This window comes from Heliangelus exortis, chromosome 11, assembly GCF_036169615.1.
Source record: "Heliangelus exortis chromosome 11, bHelExo1.hap1, whole genome shotgun sequence".
Classification (NCBI taxonomy): Eukaryota; Metazoa; Chordata; class Aves; order Apodiformes; family Trochilidae; genus Heliangelus; species Heliangelus exortis.
Window position 1 is genome coordinate 13,797,376 of NC_092432.1, and position 19,921 is coordinate 13,817,296.

The following is a 19,921-nucleotide window of genomic DNA, read 5'->3' on the forward strand; positions in this document are numbered from 1 at the left end:
TAGTGGGCAGATCAATGCAATTTATTCTGCAGCATAAAAAACTGCAGGCCACTTTTCATGGATAGCAATGCTGAAGCTAAATGCCTTTTCTCTGGAGGAGCACAAACAAAAGAAAATCTGTACCATCTAGTGATCTAAGAAGAGATCAAAGAGTGGTAGCATTACAATTACAAATGATGAAATGCACAGTTGTGCACATTACTCAGGAATATAGCAAGCATTCATTTAAGGGGAGCTTTTTGCAGCATGCAGCATTGAAAACACATGTCTAATAGGTGCATTCATTTTAATATGCTCATTCATAGAGCAGGCCTGATTAATTAGTGCATGTCACCATCTGGTACTTACTGAGACTATTCATTTTTAAAATGTTGAAATTGTAGAGAATGTTGCACACCAATTAAGTTCCTTTTAGTTGGATTATGTTAGTATAAAGTATTGCTGGAGAAGACCTTCATTGTGATTCAGCCAGCATCCATCTAAAGGAGACCTGCCAGTCTGAAATTACTTAGAACAAAGGGAGAATTCCTGAAATGCATGTTTATTACTGCCTCTGTGCATTCTACAAAGAATGGTGTCAAGAAATAAGAGCTACAAAAATATTTAAGCATTTCTATGCTTAAAGGCTCAGTTTCCTGACATGAGGGTATCTCAGCTGATAACTTCTTCCTCTTTGCATGGCAACTTTGATTCTGTGATCTTCTCCCTCTGACCTGCAAAGTGAAAAATGCTTTTTGTTTCTGTTTGAGAGTCAGCTTAACAGGGTCAGACCAAGCCCTCCTGTGTGCAGCTGTGTATCTGCTGAAATGAGGAGCACTACTGTCGTTTGCACTAAGAGTGATTTGGCCTTTGAAACTGATAAACTGTGTGTGCTGACTTGACTGTTCAGTAAATGAAGTTATCACACTCTGCTTTGTGTGGCTGTAGCACCACATTAGAAGCAGAACTTGTCCGTCTGTCCTTCTTCCTGTCATTGACTCACTTGGTGAATTTTAGTTACTTCACCCCACTGCACTGCAGTGTTTCCTGGTTAAATTTTGAATAGGTCTGATTGTCAGCTTACATGAAACCTGAGAGACAGAGGGGTGAAACACACAATGTTGGTATTACATAGTTACTGCAAATGGTTTCTTCAGAAGCGTAATACTGTTTTGTATTTAATGTCTGAGGTTGTTACTGCCTCGATTTTTGCAGACTTTGAGCGTCTTTAAATAAGTTCTCTCATCCAAGCTATCATTTCAGAAGAGCCAGGAGCTCTGCTGAGTAAAGGATCCCTCCTGTGTCTTGGCTGACATGGGAGGAGGAAAGTTATGAAAGCTACCTAATCACCAGCAGATGAAGGGCTCTCGTGTGACTGCTTGGATCTCTTGTTCACCTCTTTGTATTGGACAGTAGGGTAAAAATCTAGAAATGAACAATGTCGGGATATTTTTCCCTTGTGGTATTTGTGTGCATTTTTGGCACCTTCAGTGGACTCTGCTGCCCTCTACCAAGTCACAGCTGCTGGTAACAGCACCAGTGCATCTGAGCAAATGAGAGTGAGAACAGCTGGTAGTAACCCATGATACTGGTCACAGGGGTGCAGAGTCCTTTCTCATTTCTTCCTCAGCTTTACTAGCAGAAAATGCTTAGCCTGGAAGGCCATAAAACTGTCTGGTCTGTGATAGGATTTCAGAGCAAGTGCAGTTTATGCATTTTCAGAGAAATAGTATCACTCAGCTTAACCTTAAAACCCACACACTAAGTCTTTTGCATGAATTGTTTGTTCAGAGGTTTTATGTAATGGAGAAATATGTTTTCCAATAAAACATTAAGTTTAGATTTCCACTGGTGTAATGTGACACCTTTTATTTGCTAAATACATTAAAAGAAGAAGTATAAAATTCTAGTATGTGCGCACACTCTGTCTCTTTGATTTTAGAGAATTATTTCTTAATGTAATCTTTCTGCTTAGATTATATGGGCTTGCAAAGTGTTGATGCAACAAATCTTGTCAGAGATAAAAAATACAAAAGGCATTTTACTCTGTGTGTATAAAAGACTGAAGGTTTAAGCAGACCGCTGTCTGGCAGACTTTATATCTCTTAGGTCATACAGAGACAGCTTTTGGCACTGATGTTTTGGCAAAAAGCTTTGTCTGGAAATATATTTAGTCAATATATAAAATATGATTGCACTGGTACTGTGAATGTATCTGAGGATTCTCTAGTAGAGTTAGACTTCAGCTCCATCTGGTGTTGGAACAGTTTTCCTGTATGAGAGTTTTCCAGCATACAGGACAGCCCTTTGCCAAAAGGCAGGGCAGGACATGAGAAGGCTGACAAATTCATACACGTGTCAGTTTTACCAATTGTTTCTATTGCTTGCTGCACTGATGAAAACCATTTCTGCCCATGGTTAATTCCAGCATAGCTGTCCTGCTGCTACTAATCGAGAGCTGCATCTTTACCTGAATGGGTTTATTAGTGCTGCAGAATGGGTTTATTAATACTTTTTCACTGTACTTATGTGATCAGCAAGTGTATTTTCCCCAAAGCCTGTAAGAATATAAAATGACTGATTTTCAATGCCTGTGTTTACAGAAGTAGTGGTGAACATACAGATTCTTTCACCTCAGTAAAATGCCTCAAATGATTTGAGTTATGCAATGGTGATGAAGAGAACAGACTTGTGGATTTGGCTTAGAAGGCTTAAAATCTTCAGGCATTAATTCATGAAACTCAAATCCTGGATACTCCAATGACTATAAAGCACAGCAGATTCGTGTTTGGTTTTTACTTAAAACTAATCACTTCAGGAAATAAAAATATTCGCTTTGAATGAGATTTTCAATTATTTTTCAATTCTTTTTCTTTTTTTGAGAGGTTAAGTAGAAATGTGAAACAAATCAGCGATTAAAAGTCCATAGGTTTAGGGGTTTTTTGAGAATATTTTAAGGCATTCTGTGATATGAAAATGCTTTATTTTCACTATTGTAACCTACATGAGAACAAACAGTGGGTTTCTAGAAAACTTTCTCTGGCATTTGTATGTGATACAGGATAGCAGCCCAGCCTGTCCCTTCAAACAAAATACCTGTCTCCAGTAACTCTACCCTGAGAAAAAAAGTGCTAAAATCAGAATTGTTAAGGTTGGGAGGGACCTTAAAGATCATCTGGGTCCAGCCCCCTTTTTATTGCCGTCAAAACAGTTCTTAAATCCACTGAGTGATCTATCCATCAAACCCATGTTTTACTATCTTGGAGACTAGGATCTTAGAGTTTTGGCAGAACTGGGAATTTCTTGAGTCTATTTTGCCACTTAAGCTCAGCTCATTCACATTTGAAGCTAAAACACATTATCTCTGTTGCATTTAGGACAGTAAACATGCTCTTACTTTCCTGTCTCATGTTTAAGTAGTCAAGTTGGAAGAAAAGTGCACTACTCCTAGGTTTTATATCCTCTTCCTAGCATTTATTTCACTGGGGAAAATTAAAGGTCAGTGGTCCTGCACTAGCCAAGAAAATTATTCTAAGGTTTCAGTCATGGCCATTTCTCCCTCTCTTTCTCTGCTTTCAGTAATACACTGCTTAGCTGCCAAAGGTTTTAGTTCTTGATGTATGAGAAGAATGATAATTGCATTTTTTTTTTGCCTCTCAGTTACATAGCTTTATAAATTCAGGTAAAAAGAGCTAAGGCATCAGCAAAAAACTGCTTGCTTAATTCAAGTTGTTCCTAGTGTAGAAAACAAATATAATGATCAACCTGTTTTTTCCCCATTCTTATCCTCATTCTCTTTTGTCATTTCAGAATGATCCCTGCTCTAAACAGTAGCCACACTAAGTGAACAGAGTAGAAACATATGGATGAAATTTTTACCATGCGCTGAACAGCACAGCATCAAGTGCAAAGCTCTGGGAAGATGTCTGCTTGCAACGCTTTCACTGAACACGTCTGGAAACCTGGTGAATGTAAGAACTGCTTCAAGCCCAAAAGCTTGCATCAGTTAAACCCAGTGTCTGAAAAAAAACCCCTCACACATGGCGAGCTGAAATCCAATGCAAACCAAAGTAACAGCCATCGGGGGAGAAATACAGGAAATTTCCGACCACCTGTGGCAAAGAAACCCACTATAGCTGTGAAGCCCACCATGATGGTGGTGGATGGGCAGGCTGTGTGTGGAGAAATCAGCACACGGGATTGTTTTGAGAATAAATTGGTGCCTGCAGGTTGGAACCGAAACAAAACTGTCTTGAACAAAAAACCACTGAACAATAATAATAATGAAGATGGGATTGAAGGTTATAGCCATGTTCCTAGGCCTTATGGCAACAAGGATGGTGTAGGCAAGATACCAAATAATAATAATGGACTGACAGAAGTTTTGAAGGAGATTGTGGGTTTGGATACCACACCTCAGCTAACTGGAAATGAAATGAACTCAAGAGAAACTTTCTTGGGCAGAATAAATGATTGCTATAAAAGATCATTAGAGAGAAAGATCCCTCCAAGCTGCATGATGGGTGGAATGAAGGATTCACATGGTAAGCATGTTATTCTGAGTGGAAGCACTGAAGTAATAAGTAATGAAGGTGGACGTTTCTGTTATCCAGAGTTCTCTAGTGGAGATGAGAGTGAGGATGACACGTTTTTTGGCAGCATGCAAGAAGAGCATGAGAGCTGGGATGAAAGTGATGAAGAGTTGCTAGCAATGGAAATTCGTATGAGGGGCCAACCTCGCTTTGCTAATTTTAGAGCTAATACCCTATCTCCTGTTCAGTTCTGTGTTGACAAAAAATGGAATACTGTGCCCCTTAGAAACAAGTCTCTGCAGCGGATCTGCGCAGTAGATTATGACGACAGCTATGATGAAATTTTAAATGGTTATGGGGAAGAGGCTGTGATTCTTTATGGGCAAGAGAGCATGCAGAGCATGGTATCTTCTGATTCTACATCACCTGATTCTTCTTTGACAGAAGAGTCTCATTCTGGAACAACCAGCAGTTCTTCACAGAAGCTCTGTAATGGAGGGTTATCTCCTAGTACTCCTCAGGACCTCAAATTGGTTGAACCAGAATATGAAAGCCTATGTGATAACCAAGAAGTGAAGGATGCATCAAAAGTTCCCAAAAATGTTCCGAAAAGTCTGGAAACACACAAGACAGTCCTTGCGCTTCGACTGGAAGAGAAGGATGGCAAAATTGCTGTGCAGACTGATAAGCAAGAGAATAAAAGTTCTTCAGATGTTGCTGGTCAGGCTGTAACTATAAATTTGGTGCCTGTGGAAGAACAAGCAAAACCTTACAGGGTGGTGAACATGGAACAACCAGTTTGCAAGCCATATACCATAGTAGATGTATCAGCTGCCATGACCAATGAATGTAAGGAGAATCAGACTGAAACCTCAGAAACCAAAAATACATCATCTAACCCAAGCTCACCAGTGACTCCAGGCACACCTATTACAACCTCTGCAGCATCACCTGTACGAGTAAATGCAAACCTGAAAAAATCCAGTGCAATCAGATATCAAGAAGTGTGGACTTCTAGTACTAGTCCAAGACAGAAGATACCTAAGGTGGAGTTAATCTCCAGCAACTCAGGACCTTCTGTTCCTCCCAGAAAGGCAACCCACAAGTCAGCTCCGACTTCACCTACAGCTACCAACGTTTCTTCAAAAACTATCCCAGTTAAGTCTCCCAATTTATCAGAGATAAAATTCAACAGCTACAACAATGCTGGCATGCCACCTTTTCCAATTATCATTCATGATGAGCCCACTTATGCTAAGAGTTCCAAAAACGCTATTAAAGTTCCTATTGTAATCAACCCCAATGCTTACGATAACCTGGCTATCTATAAAAGTTTTCTAGGGACCAGCGGAGAGCTCTCCATCAAAGATAAGACTACAAGTGTAATAAGCCACACATATGAAGAAATAGAAACAGAAAGCAAAATGGCTGAAGCCATAGGAAGTCAACCCACAGATTTTTCCCAAGCGAAGGGGGTGACTAATAGCTCTGAATGCAGGCTGGGTTCTGTGGCTCAGAAGGTCCAAGAGTTTAATAGCTGTCTCAGTAAAAGTCAGATATCTCCACAGAGGAGTCATAGTTCAGACCACAGCTCCCCATCAAGAGTTCAAAAGACAACACAAGAGCCTGCAGCAAAAATAGATGTAACACCGGAGGCTTCTGTTGGCAGCAGCAGCAGTCGGGAGAATGCAAGCACCGTGCTTTCCCAGATTGTGGCTTCTATCCAGCCTCCACAATCTCCTCCCGAAACACCTCAGTCTGGACCCAAGCCTTGTAGCATAGAAGAACTGTACTCCTTACCCCCTGATGTAGACTCTACTACCAACACCCTGGTGCGACCCAAATCTCTGTTTACGTCGCAGTCTGACACAGAGTCATCCAAGCCAGTGGAAAACTGTGCTATTAAAATCCAGAAAGATTCACTTTCCCAGCCAGTTGCTACTCCCTCTCCAAAGCCAGTGAGAGCCACCCCAAACACCACAAGTCCCAAAACAGAGCAAGCACCGCCATTTCCTCCTCCACGGTCCACTTCTTCCCCTTATCATGCGAGCAACTTGTTGCAAAGACATTTTGGCAATTGGGCCAAACCAAACAGTCCCACCAGGTCAACAGAGGCAGAGTCCATCCTGCACTCGGAAGGTCGGCGAGCGGCTGATGCAAAACCCAAACGCTGGATCTCCTTTAAGAGCTTCTTCCGTCGCAGGAAAACTGATGATGAGGAAGACAAAGAGAAAGAGAGAGAGAAAGGAAAATTGGTGGGTCTTGATGGAACTGTTATACATATGCTCCCCCCTCCTCCGGTTCAACGTCATCACTGGTTCAGTGAGGCAAAGTCAGACTCCAGTGAGAAGCCGTCGATTGTTTTCATGTACAGATGTGAACTGGCACAAGATGAACCAAAGGCTGACTATCAAAACAAGAGTGGAGCAGAGTCTGCTATTGCTGATGCACTAGCAAAAGACCAAGGAGAAACACAGGAAAAGTCCCCACAGAGCTCTGAGCAGAAAATAGCAAGCCATTCATCACCACCTCAGATGCCTAAGAAAATCCCCAGGTAAACTGCTCATCTTTTTTAGTACTTACTCAGTTGTGAACTGTCATATAAGTACTGCTGAAAAGGAGAGAAATTAAGGAGCTTTATTACATTAAAAATACACTTCTAAAAGTATATTTATTTTAAGCAATTTAAAATATATGTTTAACATCCTTGTGTTACATTGGATATCAGAAAATTATTTTTTACAATTTAGTAGAAACAGAACCTGGTATTTGGAGTTTTTATTGCAGGTTCACTAATGTCACATTAGCCATGTTACGCTGAATCAGATGCATTTTCCTGAATTTCTAGTTTAAGAAAGTGTTCTTATGCTATAGGAAACTAAAGAATTTCTTTGCAGAAATAGAAAGCAACTATTGACAAGTATAATAGAAATTAAAAGATCTGACTCATAGAAGGTGGTATACTAACTGTATCTCACATACCCAGGAATACAAGAGATGCTAATTAAGTTGATGCTATGCTGCTACATCACTGCAGCATTCCCAAAATAAACCATGTAAAAAGCTACTAATAGAATATTGTCAATAAGTAATCTATCTCAGTTTTGCAAGGCCTTTGGCAATGAATATATTTTGTCTTCTAACAGTATTGGATTCAGTAGAGCTGGTTGCTCCATTTCTGCTTGACAGCTTTGTTCAGTGATTACTTTTTTTTTATTATTTGCAATCAGAATTTACTAAAAATTATTCATGGTTTCAATTTCTTTGGAATTATTTGGCCGGTGTGGATATTTATTTACTCCTGTAAGTTCATGGTAGTGGAACATTTGAGGTCTGTCCATCAGTTTCAAGGACTGTTTGGTCCCTTATGAAGGGACACATGTCTCTGAACACAAGGAGCTGTGTGCTTTCCAGACAGGTATTATTCTCAACCTACCACTGAGTTCCTACAGCTCATGGCAGTGTGTAAGCTAAGAGGGCTGGAGACATTTGTTGCAGTCATGTGGGCATTGTATGCATTTCACTGAGTACAGACCATAGATGCAAATGTGTTAGGAGTTTGTCTTCCAACGTTACTAGACAAACCAATTCCAAAATACCATCCAAGTTGCATTATTTAATTAGTTACAACAATGATCTAGTGGTAGGAAATGAAAAATTTTGTAAAGTTTGAGCTATGTGTGAGTCTTTAAATGTATCATGTCAGTGTTGTATGTTTTTCTTTCTCAGTTGTCTATACAAGAAAACTGGAAGTAGTTTTTAGTTAAAATGGTTTTTAAATAGACTTGTGAGCATAGTTTGGGTTTACCAGAAACTGGTGCAACTGTCATATTTTATCTAGTGGATGAGGCTCTTGCTCTTGGAATTTCACAAGGTAAAGGTTTCGCTTCTCCTTCATTGCAGTCACTGCTTATACCCCATAGCAGCTTTTTAGATTGAGATATATCCTAAAAGAAAACTGCAGCACAGACTTCTCATTCTTCCTTTGCTCTTCACAAACCACATCAGAGCTAACTAAAACCTCAATCAGCACTGTTTTAGATGGCAGTGCTGTGTAAACCAAGGTACAACTGATTTCTGCACAGCCATTTCCATTTAAGTTACATATTAAACTGCATAGTTTCCTTCCACAGCTATGTCAGCCATAAGTTTCCTTTAGATGATCTTTGGGCCCAACTTGGATGAACTAAAGATAAAACTATGTTTACTGAAATACTTTCTTTAAGTAGTGAGGTCTGTATACTCATTCCATTCTGGTTTAGACAAGAAAGCATTTCTTCACAGCTAAAGTTGGGATTACCAAACTAATTCCTAAAATGATGTTCATTTTATCAAAAGGATTTGAGCTTGTTATCTATAGATAGGAGTTCTGTTGTTCCACAGCTACAGAAGATCACTCTCCTGTTGTTCTATCTTGTTTCCAAATGGAACGAAATACTTATGCATCTTCTAAATCTTAGGATTAAACATTTTTCTTCAAATGCAGTTTGCACTCCATTGCAGTAACACACTGCATCACCAGTTTGTCCTTTCAAGGCTGTTTTTTGTTATGAGAGCCCCTGAGCATTTTGCTGGACACTTTCGTGGGCTCTATACTTATCAGAGGTCATAGATACCAAAGCTTTTGGAATTTTCTTGTTCTTCTAATCTTATTCCAGTTCCTTGAGTTATGCATTAGTACCTTGAGGTGATAGTCCACCTTGAGTAACTTCCAACCAGATTGCTACTCTAAAAACAACCTAAGTGTCAGTGATGAGTAAGAATCTTTTAGAAAATTGGTGAAAAACTTGCACAATTCCTGCCTGCCACAGATGCATCTCAGTAGTAGAAGTGATTCTCAAATGGTTTTGCTGTGCTCATTGTCTTGAGGTTGCTGATGACTCTTTCCTTTAAATTACAGTAAGTCAAATGTGATTTGAAGAAATTTGAGTTGGGCATCCGATTTCCTTATACAGGCAATGGAGAAAGACAGTTCCAGCGAGGGCATTTAGAGCACCAAGACTTAAAAGGCCTCAAATGAGTCATTTCTTCAGTGGATTTTTTAGTAATTTCTGTTCTGCCGCTTTTATTTAGGGAAAAAAAAATTACGTGAGTGGGGCTAAGGGTGTGCCACAGTGCACATCATCATGCCTGGACCTGGAGAACCTGAACAGCAATAAGGAATGGAGCTTGCACATAGGCTTTCTTGATTCAATGGGACAGGAGCCATGAAATTACTCTTGAGTGCTGTGTGTCTAGAAGAATATGAATGTTGTAAGAGATTACTCAGTAAAAACAACTGCAGTCATTGTTCTTCAAAAATGTGGCCACATCAGGATCACATCCAGAGACAGGAGGAATAACCACCACTGCCACATTCCACTTTCTCCCTGTCATTGATCCAATCTTGCAGATTCCACAGCTGCTTCAGAAACTACTTGAGAAGAGAACAAAATCTTTCAGATCGCAGTAGGGCACTGTTTAAAACAAAGTTCTTCCCAGGCCCTAAAGAGGACCTCTTATCTAAGTCTTAAGGTAAGGTTCCCACCTGAATCCAAAATAACTGAAGCATAGCTTGCATAAACTGGTGAGGAAAATTAAAGGATGTTACAGCTGAAAGGAAAATTCTTGCTTGACCAAGTCTAATGAAATGAGAGAAATTCTTACTAGTACAGTTCAGGTGGAACTGTCAACTCTTTCTCCTCAAATCTATCTTGATTAGTTTCAGGCTTTCTTCCTATATATCAGCAAGTTTTATTTAACTTAGTGTGCAACAGTGCTTTTAAAGAATTACCCATCTATCTTAACCTGTTTCTTCAATGAAAAACCTTTGTGAGATTTTTCTCTAGAACGTATCCATGCTAACAGAACTGGAAATCAAGAAATGGTACATCGTGTATTATTGTTCTTAACTCCTCTAATACAGTCTGTAAAATGGAAAGAGTGAGAACTTAAAAAGGTTAAAGAAAAATGTCATTTTTATAATGCCAAGTTAATCTGTGGAACTCATTGCTATTACATTTCACTGACACTAAAGAGCTTAGCAGGATGTCTTTTCTGGATTATCAAATGTATTCCCTTTATCCATGCAAGGATTGCATTATACATTATATTAAAAATATATGTATATTTATACATAAAATCTCATGCTTCAGGACTAAGACAACTCCTAAGTAGTAGGAATTAGGAAAAAATGTTATGGCTTAGTTATTTTAGATTGTCATTTGAGAAGTGTCTTTTACTTTCCTCTGTAGTGACTGTTTCTGGCTAATTGTGATGAGGAACTGAACTGTGTGAGACACTGGAATGGGTTTTCTGTTCCCACAATGTACTCTGAAACCTGGGCACCCATCATCTTTGCTCAGTTCTTTGCAGAAATAAAGTGGTTTGTGTTCAGGTAGAAGTTCCTGTGTAAGGTGGCCTTTGGCCATCTTCAAGCCATTCACCTTCCTGCATTTTTCCTCAAGCATTGTTCAGCCAATTTAGGCTTTATATTAGCTTTATTAGCTTAAGTGTATGGCCTGAGGGGATCTCAAAGGTATCTCTGTGAAATTAAATATATCTACAAACTGCACAGATTTTTTTATTGGTGTAAAACTTTAGTCATCATCCACGTCAGGCTCTCATCTCAAATTCTTCGACTGTGCCATTTGCTTATGTCCACTCAGGGAGGAGATGAGTGTCTGCTGGGTCCAAGGCTACAGCAGCTTTTCTTTGTGTTTCTGTCACTAATTCTTGCTACTTGGGTTGACATCTAGATCTGACCTTCATTCAGGAAGGCACTCTCAGAACCACTTCTTATACATACCTCACTTATCTCCCTCGTATTCACTGATGTTTATCAATCACTAATTGAGAAGGCATGCTCTGAACAGGGGGAACTATAGATCACACAATAGTTGTGATGCCAGTGTCCTTACAAAAATTAAGATGCTACAGGCTGCTTGCTAGATTCTTACTATTCCCTGAAGACTGAGGTACTTTAGACCACATCATCTTTTGTCTGCCCTTCAAAAACTGTGAAGGAGGAGACCCTGAGGGAAGGAGTTAGAGGCATTTGGCCCTGCAGAACAAAAAGAATTTTGAAACAATTTTAAGCTTGGGCACATGTGAATGACAAAGATGCAAATTCAGTGGGATGTTATCTGAAGGACAATCATTTTTCTGGCAAGCTTTTTTGCTGCACATAATCTCAGGTTCTTAAGGAAACAAACGCATTCTCTATGTGCAGAAGGCTCCATTAACTGAATAGTTGTTTAGTTTCAGCCACATGTCCCTGAAGAGCGGAGTTATCCAAGATAATTAATTTTCTTTGAAGTTTGGTTTTGGAATAAAATAGGGAAAAAAGAAAGGCTTGGACAGAGGAGGCTGCACCCACTATGGTAAAAGCTAAGTATGTGCTCTTATGAAAGGCATCAAAGAATCCATCCTGGCAAAGTATCTATAAATATCCCAAATAAGGAGATAGCTTTAAGTGTCACTTGCTATCAACCAGCAGATACAAAGTTAGACAAAATCAGGCTCTAATGGTTCTCATCTCGGAGAACTTCTTGTGTATCAGTTGCTCAACTTTTCTCACAAGAGCAGTAGTTTTAACTGTTTAGACTATTTTGTGAAGCAAAAGTAATTGGGACTTTGATTCTCGTAGCTTACTGAATAAGGATGTTTTCCTGTTTTGTTCCTCCTGAGTTCTGTTCAGACTGATTACGGGCTGGTGTTTTGCTTGTTCAGTCACTGCATTGGGTATGTGCCACTCAGTCCCTCTGGCTTTCCTGTTAAGGTATCGGGAAGCAGTTCCCCACGGATGGCCTGAGATCACATTGCTGTGATTTAAAATGTATCCAATTCAGACACTAAAGCTGGTCAGAATAGATTGGAGATGTTAGTGTACTTTTAAGATTAGGTTAGTTTAAGCTCTCAAAACTTGTCATGAAACTTGAACCTGCTTTTCCTTAACTAATTATCATGACTAAGACCATAGTTGCCATACCAAAACAGTGATGTAGTAGACTTCAAACTGTTTTTCATCTGCAAAGGCAGTGGAAGAGTTAAGACAGCAGGGCTGTAACTCACTGGTTTCCCGGGGCTCTTTGGCAAGTCCTTGGGACCAACGCCCTAAGGTAAACACTAAGGTGCAGTAGGTGTATCACTCTGTGCAGAGTTCAGCCCTGTTGCTTACAGCTTGCACAACTTGTAGCACATCAGAACACTGTGGAATCAATGGCTCGCCAGAGTTTCAAGACATGATTAAAAGACTCAAGAAGGCCCTGAAAGAATTTCCTTTAATGGGGAATTGTGTGAGTGAGTACAGTGGGTGAGTTGGTATTTTTTTCTTTTCTTCCTTTCTAGCTGCTGGTTTACTTTGGCAAAATGCTTCTGAGCTTAGGTTTATTTAGTGTATGTGCTTGCATGTGTCTGGTTTGGAGAATGAGTATGTTCTGTACCTCACCAATCGATACTAAAAAAAATACTTTGAGATGTGGTAATTCCTGATTTGTGGCAATGTGAGAAGCATAATGCTATTAGAATCAATTTCTTCACAAAGAAAACATTCTTATTGAGGAATGCAGGTATGTATATGATTTACTGCAACCACAAGTCTTTAGTTTAATTTCTCATCATCCTGAGAGCTGTGTTACTGCTTTTATTTTCACGTACGCTTTACTTTAAAATTAGATTAGGTTAACTCTTTAATGTGGATATATTTATGGCACATGAAATCTTCTTCACACCATTCCTATGCATGGTACTAAAAAAGAATAAAAAAGTTATGCTGATTAAAGAGTACAACTTTTTGACTATATGCATTTGTTTCTCTTTTACTAACAAATTCTAATGAGTTTTGTTTGTAGCAGCCTGCAGTTAAAAAGATCATGAGTCTGAGTAGAAACAGCATGTCAACTCTGCACCATACATGGAGTCTTGGCTTGTTTTAATCTTTGTAGTCTGGGATTGCTAGAACCTTGTGTATCACGATTTTTAGTATTTTGGCTTTGGCATAGAGAGACCTATGCCTATAATTTATGTTAACTCTTTGAGGAACTTTTAAATCTTTACTAGAAAAATTAAGGATCTGTACAGATATATGAAATGGTGATCAGCTTTTGAAAAAATTGTGTTACTGCTGTCCCTTATGGAAGTAACAAGTACTTAAAATTCCACTGTTCTATTTATCAGACTGTAAAAATGAGAATATATGCTCCTGAGATTTGATCTGTAATGGTTTTGTTTCCATGAGTGAGAAGGCATAAAGACACAGAAATACTCTTGCTGACATGTTTTTGTGTGGCATATTATTGATAATTGCTGATGTGTTTTCTATAGGATTGGGGGTTTTTTTAATAAGTCTGAACAACTTTTAAATGTATTTATAAACCACATAATTTTACAATCATACTGCAATAAGCATAACCATGGAAACGAGCTGAAACCATTATTTTTGCAGTTTCGTGCTGTAAGTCATCACAGTTTGATTAAAACTTCATAGCAAAGAGCAAGCAAAGAGGAAAATCTTCATGGCCTTTGGCAATTAGCCAAATGTAGATGGGTTTTAATCTCATATTTTACATGAGAAATAGAAAACTGACTTAGATGAGCTACTGGCTTGTTTCCCAAAGTGTCAGTTGCCAAAATCCTACCAGTGTCTGAAAATGTATCATTAAAGTTTTATGCATATATTAAGACTTATCAGCCCCCATGCTATACCTTGGTATCTTTGCTTAAAACAAAATTGTTCTAATTGTTAAAAAGCACCTTTAACTCTGCTGCTGTCTTATAAGTCCTACACATTTTATGCAAAATCATGTCTACATATTTATTTGTTTACATATATTGATTGTAATCAGCTGTAGAACATTTTTTTAATCTCTGTTGTATGGAAGGCATGTTACTATTTCAGTCAAATAGTTATTTCTTCTTTTTAAGGAAAATATAAATTGTAGAAACTTGTTCTTAAAAAATAGAGGGTGAAAGGAGCTTAATGTTTTACCAGTGCATTCCCTTTCCTGAAGATATTTAATATCCAATCTGGTATTTTGCCAGTAGGATCTAGTATCCAGTTTTGGTCTCCTGGTAATTTTGTTCTGTTTGTTTCAGTCAAGTGCCTGATGATACCACCCTGGAGGAGTTGTCCCCTCGTGTTCCCAGAGCTGTGTTTGTGAAGCAGGACAATGGTGGCTGTGCCTCTGTCATCCCTGTGTCATCTGTCCGTGTCCCACAAGGGGAGGAAGAAAATGAAGAAGCTTCAAATTCTCCTGACTTAAATCCTTGCAGTGCTACATACAGCAATTTAGGTAAGGGCATTCTCATAGAAGAAAATCCAAATCAGATGAGATTTTGGATATCTTTCCAGGCTGTGAAGAATCTTGTCTTCTGAACAGCTCAGTACACTTCCATAAGGTTAGTTGTTTGAAGACCATTTTTTTTTCAATATTAATTCATAGAAAATAAGTTTAGTTTGTCTCATTCTGAGGTAATGAAGAATTTTTAATTGCCCTTAGTGATAAACATCTCAGATACTTAAAAGACATTGTTTTGTCTTATTGGAGGAATTTTTATCAGAGGTTTAAATTACAGAGTAAATTACCTATTATTTTTTAGAAACAAGAAGATTTGGATATTTTTCCAAACTTCAACAAAATATATTACTTTTTATTTCAAATCATCACTAATTGCTAAAATATTTGCAGTCATCTTTTGTTGACTAAAACCTTTCTTTATCTTAGTTGGAAAGTTTACTTTTGCTACTTCAGAATAGTTTCAGATATGAATGTCCAAAAGGTGTTGTGTGGTCTGTTCAACTGTTTTCTGTTTAGCTGTCTGTATTGTGACTGAAATTAAAAAGATAAATGTATGCAGTGCTTCTTTGGAAGATAAGTGAGCATGACAAATAAGCATATCCCAATACATTGTATCAATATTATTAGTCTAATTTTCCAAAGTACTTTGATTTAAATACTCCAGATTTAGGAATACCTACAGCCAGATTTTCTAGATTAGTCTCTATAGTTCAAGAACACCTGAACACTTTTAATAATGTGTTCTGGTAATGAAAAATTAATTAGGTATTATTTATAAAGCATAAAGAGGAAAAATATCCTGCCCAAATGTGATACTACCATCTGCCAAGGAATTATAACTTCAAGGTGGAAAACTAAAATAGATATTTTTATGGTGAATTACTAAAGTTCTAATGAATTATTTTCAGTTCATGGAGATACACATATTTATATCTGTACCTATAACTTTTCTGTATTTAGAACATAGCTACGTCACAGATAGAATCCAGGCAGAAAATGTAGCTACAGCAGAACTATTTCTAGCATAGTTAATTGATGTTCCTAACCAGACTGACATAAAAAGATCCAACTAAGGTATCATTTAATGTATTAAGTATCACTTACTCCTCATAGTAAGACTTTTTTAGCCAGTGTGCTCATACAGTTCAGGGATTATTTGCATTTCATAGCCAAAGTAATGATACTGTGAATCTTCTCTTAAAGTCTACTCAATTCAGCTCAGTTTTCTTCCACAAGATGTTACAGCTGATGGTAGCTGCTTCATCATAGAGAGTTATCTGTGTTTCTGTCCATAGATCTGTCCTTCCTACCACATTTCACAAACTAGGAGTAGTGAACTCATGGCAAAGATAATAAAATACCATTAAAGACTGGAACTATTTAATACCAGAGGAATCTCCATCTCTGGAGATGAACAAAACCCATTTGGACATGATCCTGGATAACCTGCTACCCCTGACCCTGCCACACCAGGGAAGGTTGGACTTGACTATCTCCAAAGATACCTCCCAACCCAAATGCTTATGTGATTCTCTGATCACTTCCATCCGTCCCCATTTTTTTCAGTGTTGTTCCTCTATGTTAATGTTAATGCTCCTTGTTTTGATTAAGCAAGTAAGCATTTCATTCAAAATCTTCTCATTCTTCGTTAATTTTCAGGTTTGCTGTCACCAAAGTAAATTTGAAGAGTTAAATTAACTTGAAAGAGTTAAATTAACTTCTAGACTTGGTCTGGCTTGGCAAGCTTGCTGCTTGTTATTAAAAGACTCTCCCCTAAATGGCACTGAGTTCTCTGGCTGATGTTCAAACTTTTTTTTGGTTTACTTATGCAGCCTCACTTTCTAATTCAGATAGCTATTGAGAGAGAACTAAGTAGGAATATAAAAGAATTCTTACTTGTTTTCACATCTTACATCACCTAAGCAGCAATATATATTATTTTGTAGAACAATCAAATTGATGTGTGTAACATCAAAGGTAATATAAGAATATGTAATATAATAGAATTAAGTTCCATTGCATTAGACTCAGCTGCAATTGTATCTGCAGTTACCTTTTCATAGCTACATACTGTAGTTTGTAGCTATTTGCAGCATAATGCATTTTTAAAATACTAATCTAATACATACTCTTTTTTTTTGAAAAGCAAATAATAAGTCATTACTTTAAAAATTGTCTCATCTTCCTTTGTGACAAGTGACATGAAAATTTATGAGCAGAAATAATGGCAAGCTTTGGTAACTTTTCATCTGGAGTCTGGTAGTTTATATCACGTGCTCCCCTCATATATATTGCTTTGGTCTTCTGCTCCCACAAGAATTGTCCCATCACCAGTTTACAAACCCGCCCACAAAAACTGCAGTGGAATAGAATGGTTTGGTTTGGAAGGGACCTTAAAGATCACCAAGACCCAATCTTCCTGCTATGGGCAGGGACACCTCCCTCTAGATCAGGTTGCTCCAAGCCCTATCCAACCTGGCCTTGAACATTTCCAGGGAGGGGGCAGCCACAACTTCCCTGGGCAACCTGTGCCAGTGTCTCACCCACCCTCATAGTAAAAATTTTTCTCCTAATATCTAATCTAAATTTCACTGCTTCGAGTTTTAAACCATTTCCTCTTGTCCTCATATTTTACATGTCTGTGCAAAAAGTCCTCCCCAGCTTTCCTGTAGGCCCCTTTCAGATATAGGAAAGCTCCTATGAGGTCACCTCAGAACCTCTTCCAGGCTGAACCCCAGGTTGTATTTGTCAAGTACTTGTCAAAGCTCGTGAATTTGGCAAAATGACAAAATTTGAGACTAGCTCCTGTGTAAAATACAGGCTGTATTTTTTAGCTGATCTAGCATGGAAAATTGTACACTTAGGAATTGAAAAAAAAATTGCAGGCAAGCTTTACAAGATAGAGGATTCTCCTCTGAGAATTGGATTCCACATCAAGGCTTGGGGCTTTTCGGGAACATGAGGACCTATCATGATGATAGGATAAAAGAACCCATTATGTTCCTGGGTGTATAAACAGAAAGAAGCTTCAATAGGAATAGAGAGGGGGGTTAGATCTCATTTTCACCCTGCAAGTTCCATGGACGAAGTCCTGATGCCCACAATGTTTAAAAAAATTAAATTTTACAGGCTCCAAAGAAAAGCTTTGAGAATGCCTGCTATTGTGGCAGGCACTTTATACAGACTAATTCAATCAGCTGAATCTGTTTAGCTTATCAGAGAAACAGTCTGGCTAGATCATGGTGTGGATGCTCATGTGCTGAGGCATACCTTTGGTAGCAAGAAACCACATATTAAACAAGATCCAGCAGCCAGTTCAACCTAGATGCAGAAACCAATGTTCAAAAGTGTAAGGTAAGGCCCGAATGTGTCTTTTTTTAAGGCACTCATTCTAACAGAAGTTACTTAAGGCAAGCCTTGTAGCTTATGATAAGGAAGACAATGGATTAGAAGATTAAAATCCTTTCCTTTACAAATTTTTCTGTCTTCGTCTGAATTTATTGGGGAAATTGACTTCTTTGTGCAGTGCCATAAGTAGATTAAGATATTCTCAATATACTCAGGATAGTATTTCTGTTATTAATAAAAGTTTATTTTATCAACTATTTTTGTCCTTACAAAAAGAAAAAAAAGGAGGCTAAGTTTCTAGATTTTATGATTGCTGACATTGGAAAAAATCCCAAATCACAGCATCTGCTATGGAGTGTTGCCTCAGTAAGTAGTCATTACCAGGGCAGTGTGCTTTTGCCAGGCTAAAAATAAGATAATGAAATCAGTGTTGACTAAAACTGACAGTTCAGTAACAGACAGTGATTACAGTATCAGTCTGCATTTTGTATAATAGGTAATTAGTACAAGTAATATCTTTACTGTGGTGTAATAGAGGACAGGTAACAAGACCTGACAAGTCACCAAGGCAGACAAGCTGTTGTTTCTGAAGTTTCATTTATCTAGTACTTGCAGCCCATCTTACTGTACTACAGTGCACAGTCTCAAGCTATTGTGAGAAACTGGAATTACTTCATGAGTGTTGCTTAACTTTTCTTTCTCCTGTAGATGTAACCATTCTGGTGAGATTTTTATCTACTAAAGTAGAGATAAACGTGTAGACAGCTGAGAATAATACAGGATTAATGATCATGTTTGTGTAAATCTGTACTGAAAAATTTTAGAGGAGTGTTCTGCATGTACTGCATTTGTTAGAACTGGGGCTGTGAAGCACACTGGTTGCTTTTGCAATGGCTGGAAGATACTTTTATGAATTTGTGGATTTTTTTTCATGGTTTCATTATTTTTGTCTGTTGAGGCAGGAAGTTTAAGGAATGATGGCCTTTGCACTGGTAATAAAGATGAATATAAGTGATCTGCCACTTATAGACAGAAATCTTTTCTAGGCTCTGCATTAAAAATGCAATTCAAATTGTGAATTTTTTTTCAAACTGATGTGTTAAGCTGTTGCATGGCAGAGGTCAGTTTCATTTTGGACATTTTAACCCTTGGTCCTGTTTGTTCACCTAAATCCTTGCCCTAAGGGATTAGGGATGAAGGAGTGCTGTAACAGTCACTAAAACTGAGAACAGAGTTAGTGATCCTGGCAATAGCCTCGTTACTCCTGTGAAACCAGAGTATTGTTTACAGCTCTGTTTTCTAATTTACATCTTCCCACAAGGGACATTATCTTTGGATGAGAGATGGCAATGACATATAATCAGAAAAACACTTTCAAGAATAAAAGGGAATGTCAAGAGTGAAATGAGTCAGGAAAAAGTACAGAAGCAGCCTGCTGTCTCTGGACTAACATACATTACATATTGTAGAGCAATATGCATCTCAGGAATAGTTCTGTTCAAGGAAGGATAGAAGCATACAGTGTGTCACCCACTTTGTTTGCATGATTCACCATGAAGTTTTTTCCCAATTAAAGAAGCATTTTCCTTCACATGTTCTGAGATGTTCCTCACTATGTATATTGATCTGGTCTAAGCAAAAAGGACACATGGACTGTAAGGAAATCTCAACAATAATTAAACATATCATTACTCTATGAAAAGCATTCTTATGAAATGCAAATTTGAATTAAACCTGAGCTCAGATTTGATATTTTTATGATAGTTTTATGAACTAACATAAATA

At 38.1% G+C, this 19,921-nt stretch overlaps 1 protein-coding gene across 4 annotated transcripts in view; it reads left to right on the top strand.

Annotated features, from left to right (window-relative positions):
- The window catches only part of PEAK1 (pseudopodium enriched atypical kinase 1), a 107,199-nt gene that overhangs the window by 68,013 nt on the left and 19,265 nt on the right, over positions 1 to 19,921 (top strand). For 3 of the 4 annotated variants that reach the window (XR_011728045.1, XM_071754743.1, XM_071754742.1), the window contains 3 exons: positions 3,790 to 7,065; positions 12,688 to 12,804; positions 14,586 to 14,782. Coding sequence is in view for 3 of the 4 variants with exons in the window: in XM_071754743.1 (XP_071610844.1) it covers positions 3,902 to 7,065; positions 12,688 to 12,804; positions 14,586 to 14,782 (3,478 nt within the window). In the remaining variant the exon portion in view is untranslated. The remainder of the gene's footprint in view (positions 1 to 3,789; positions 7,066 to 12,687; positions 12,805 to 14,585; positions 14,783 to 19,921) is intronic. The other variant, XM_071754744.1, reaches the window with a different exon arrangement.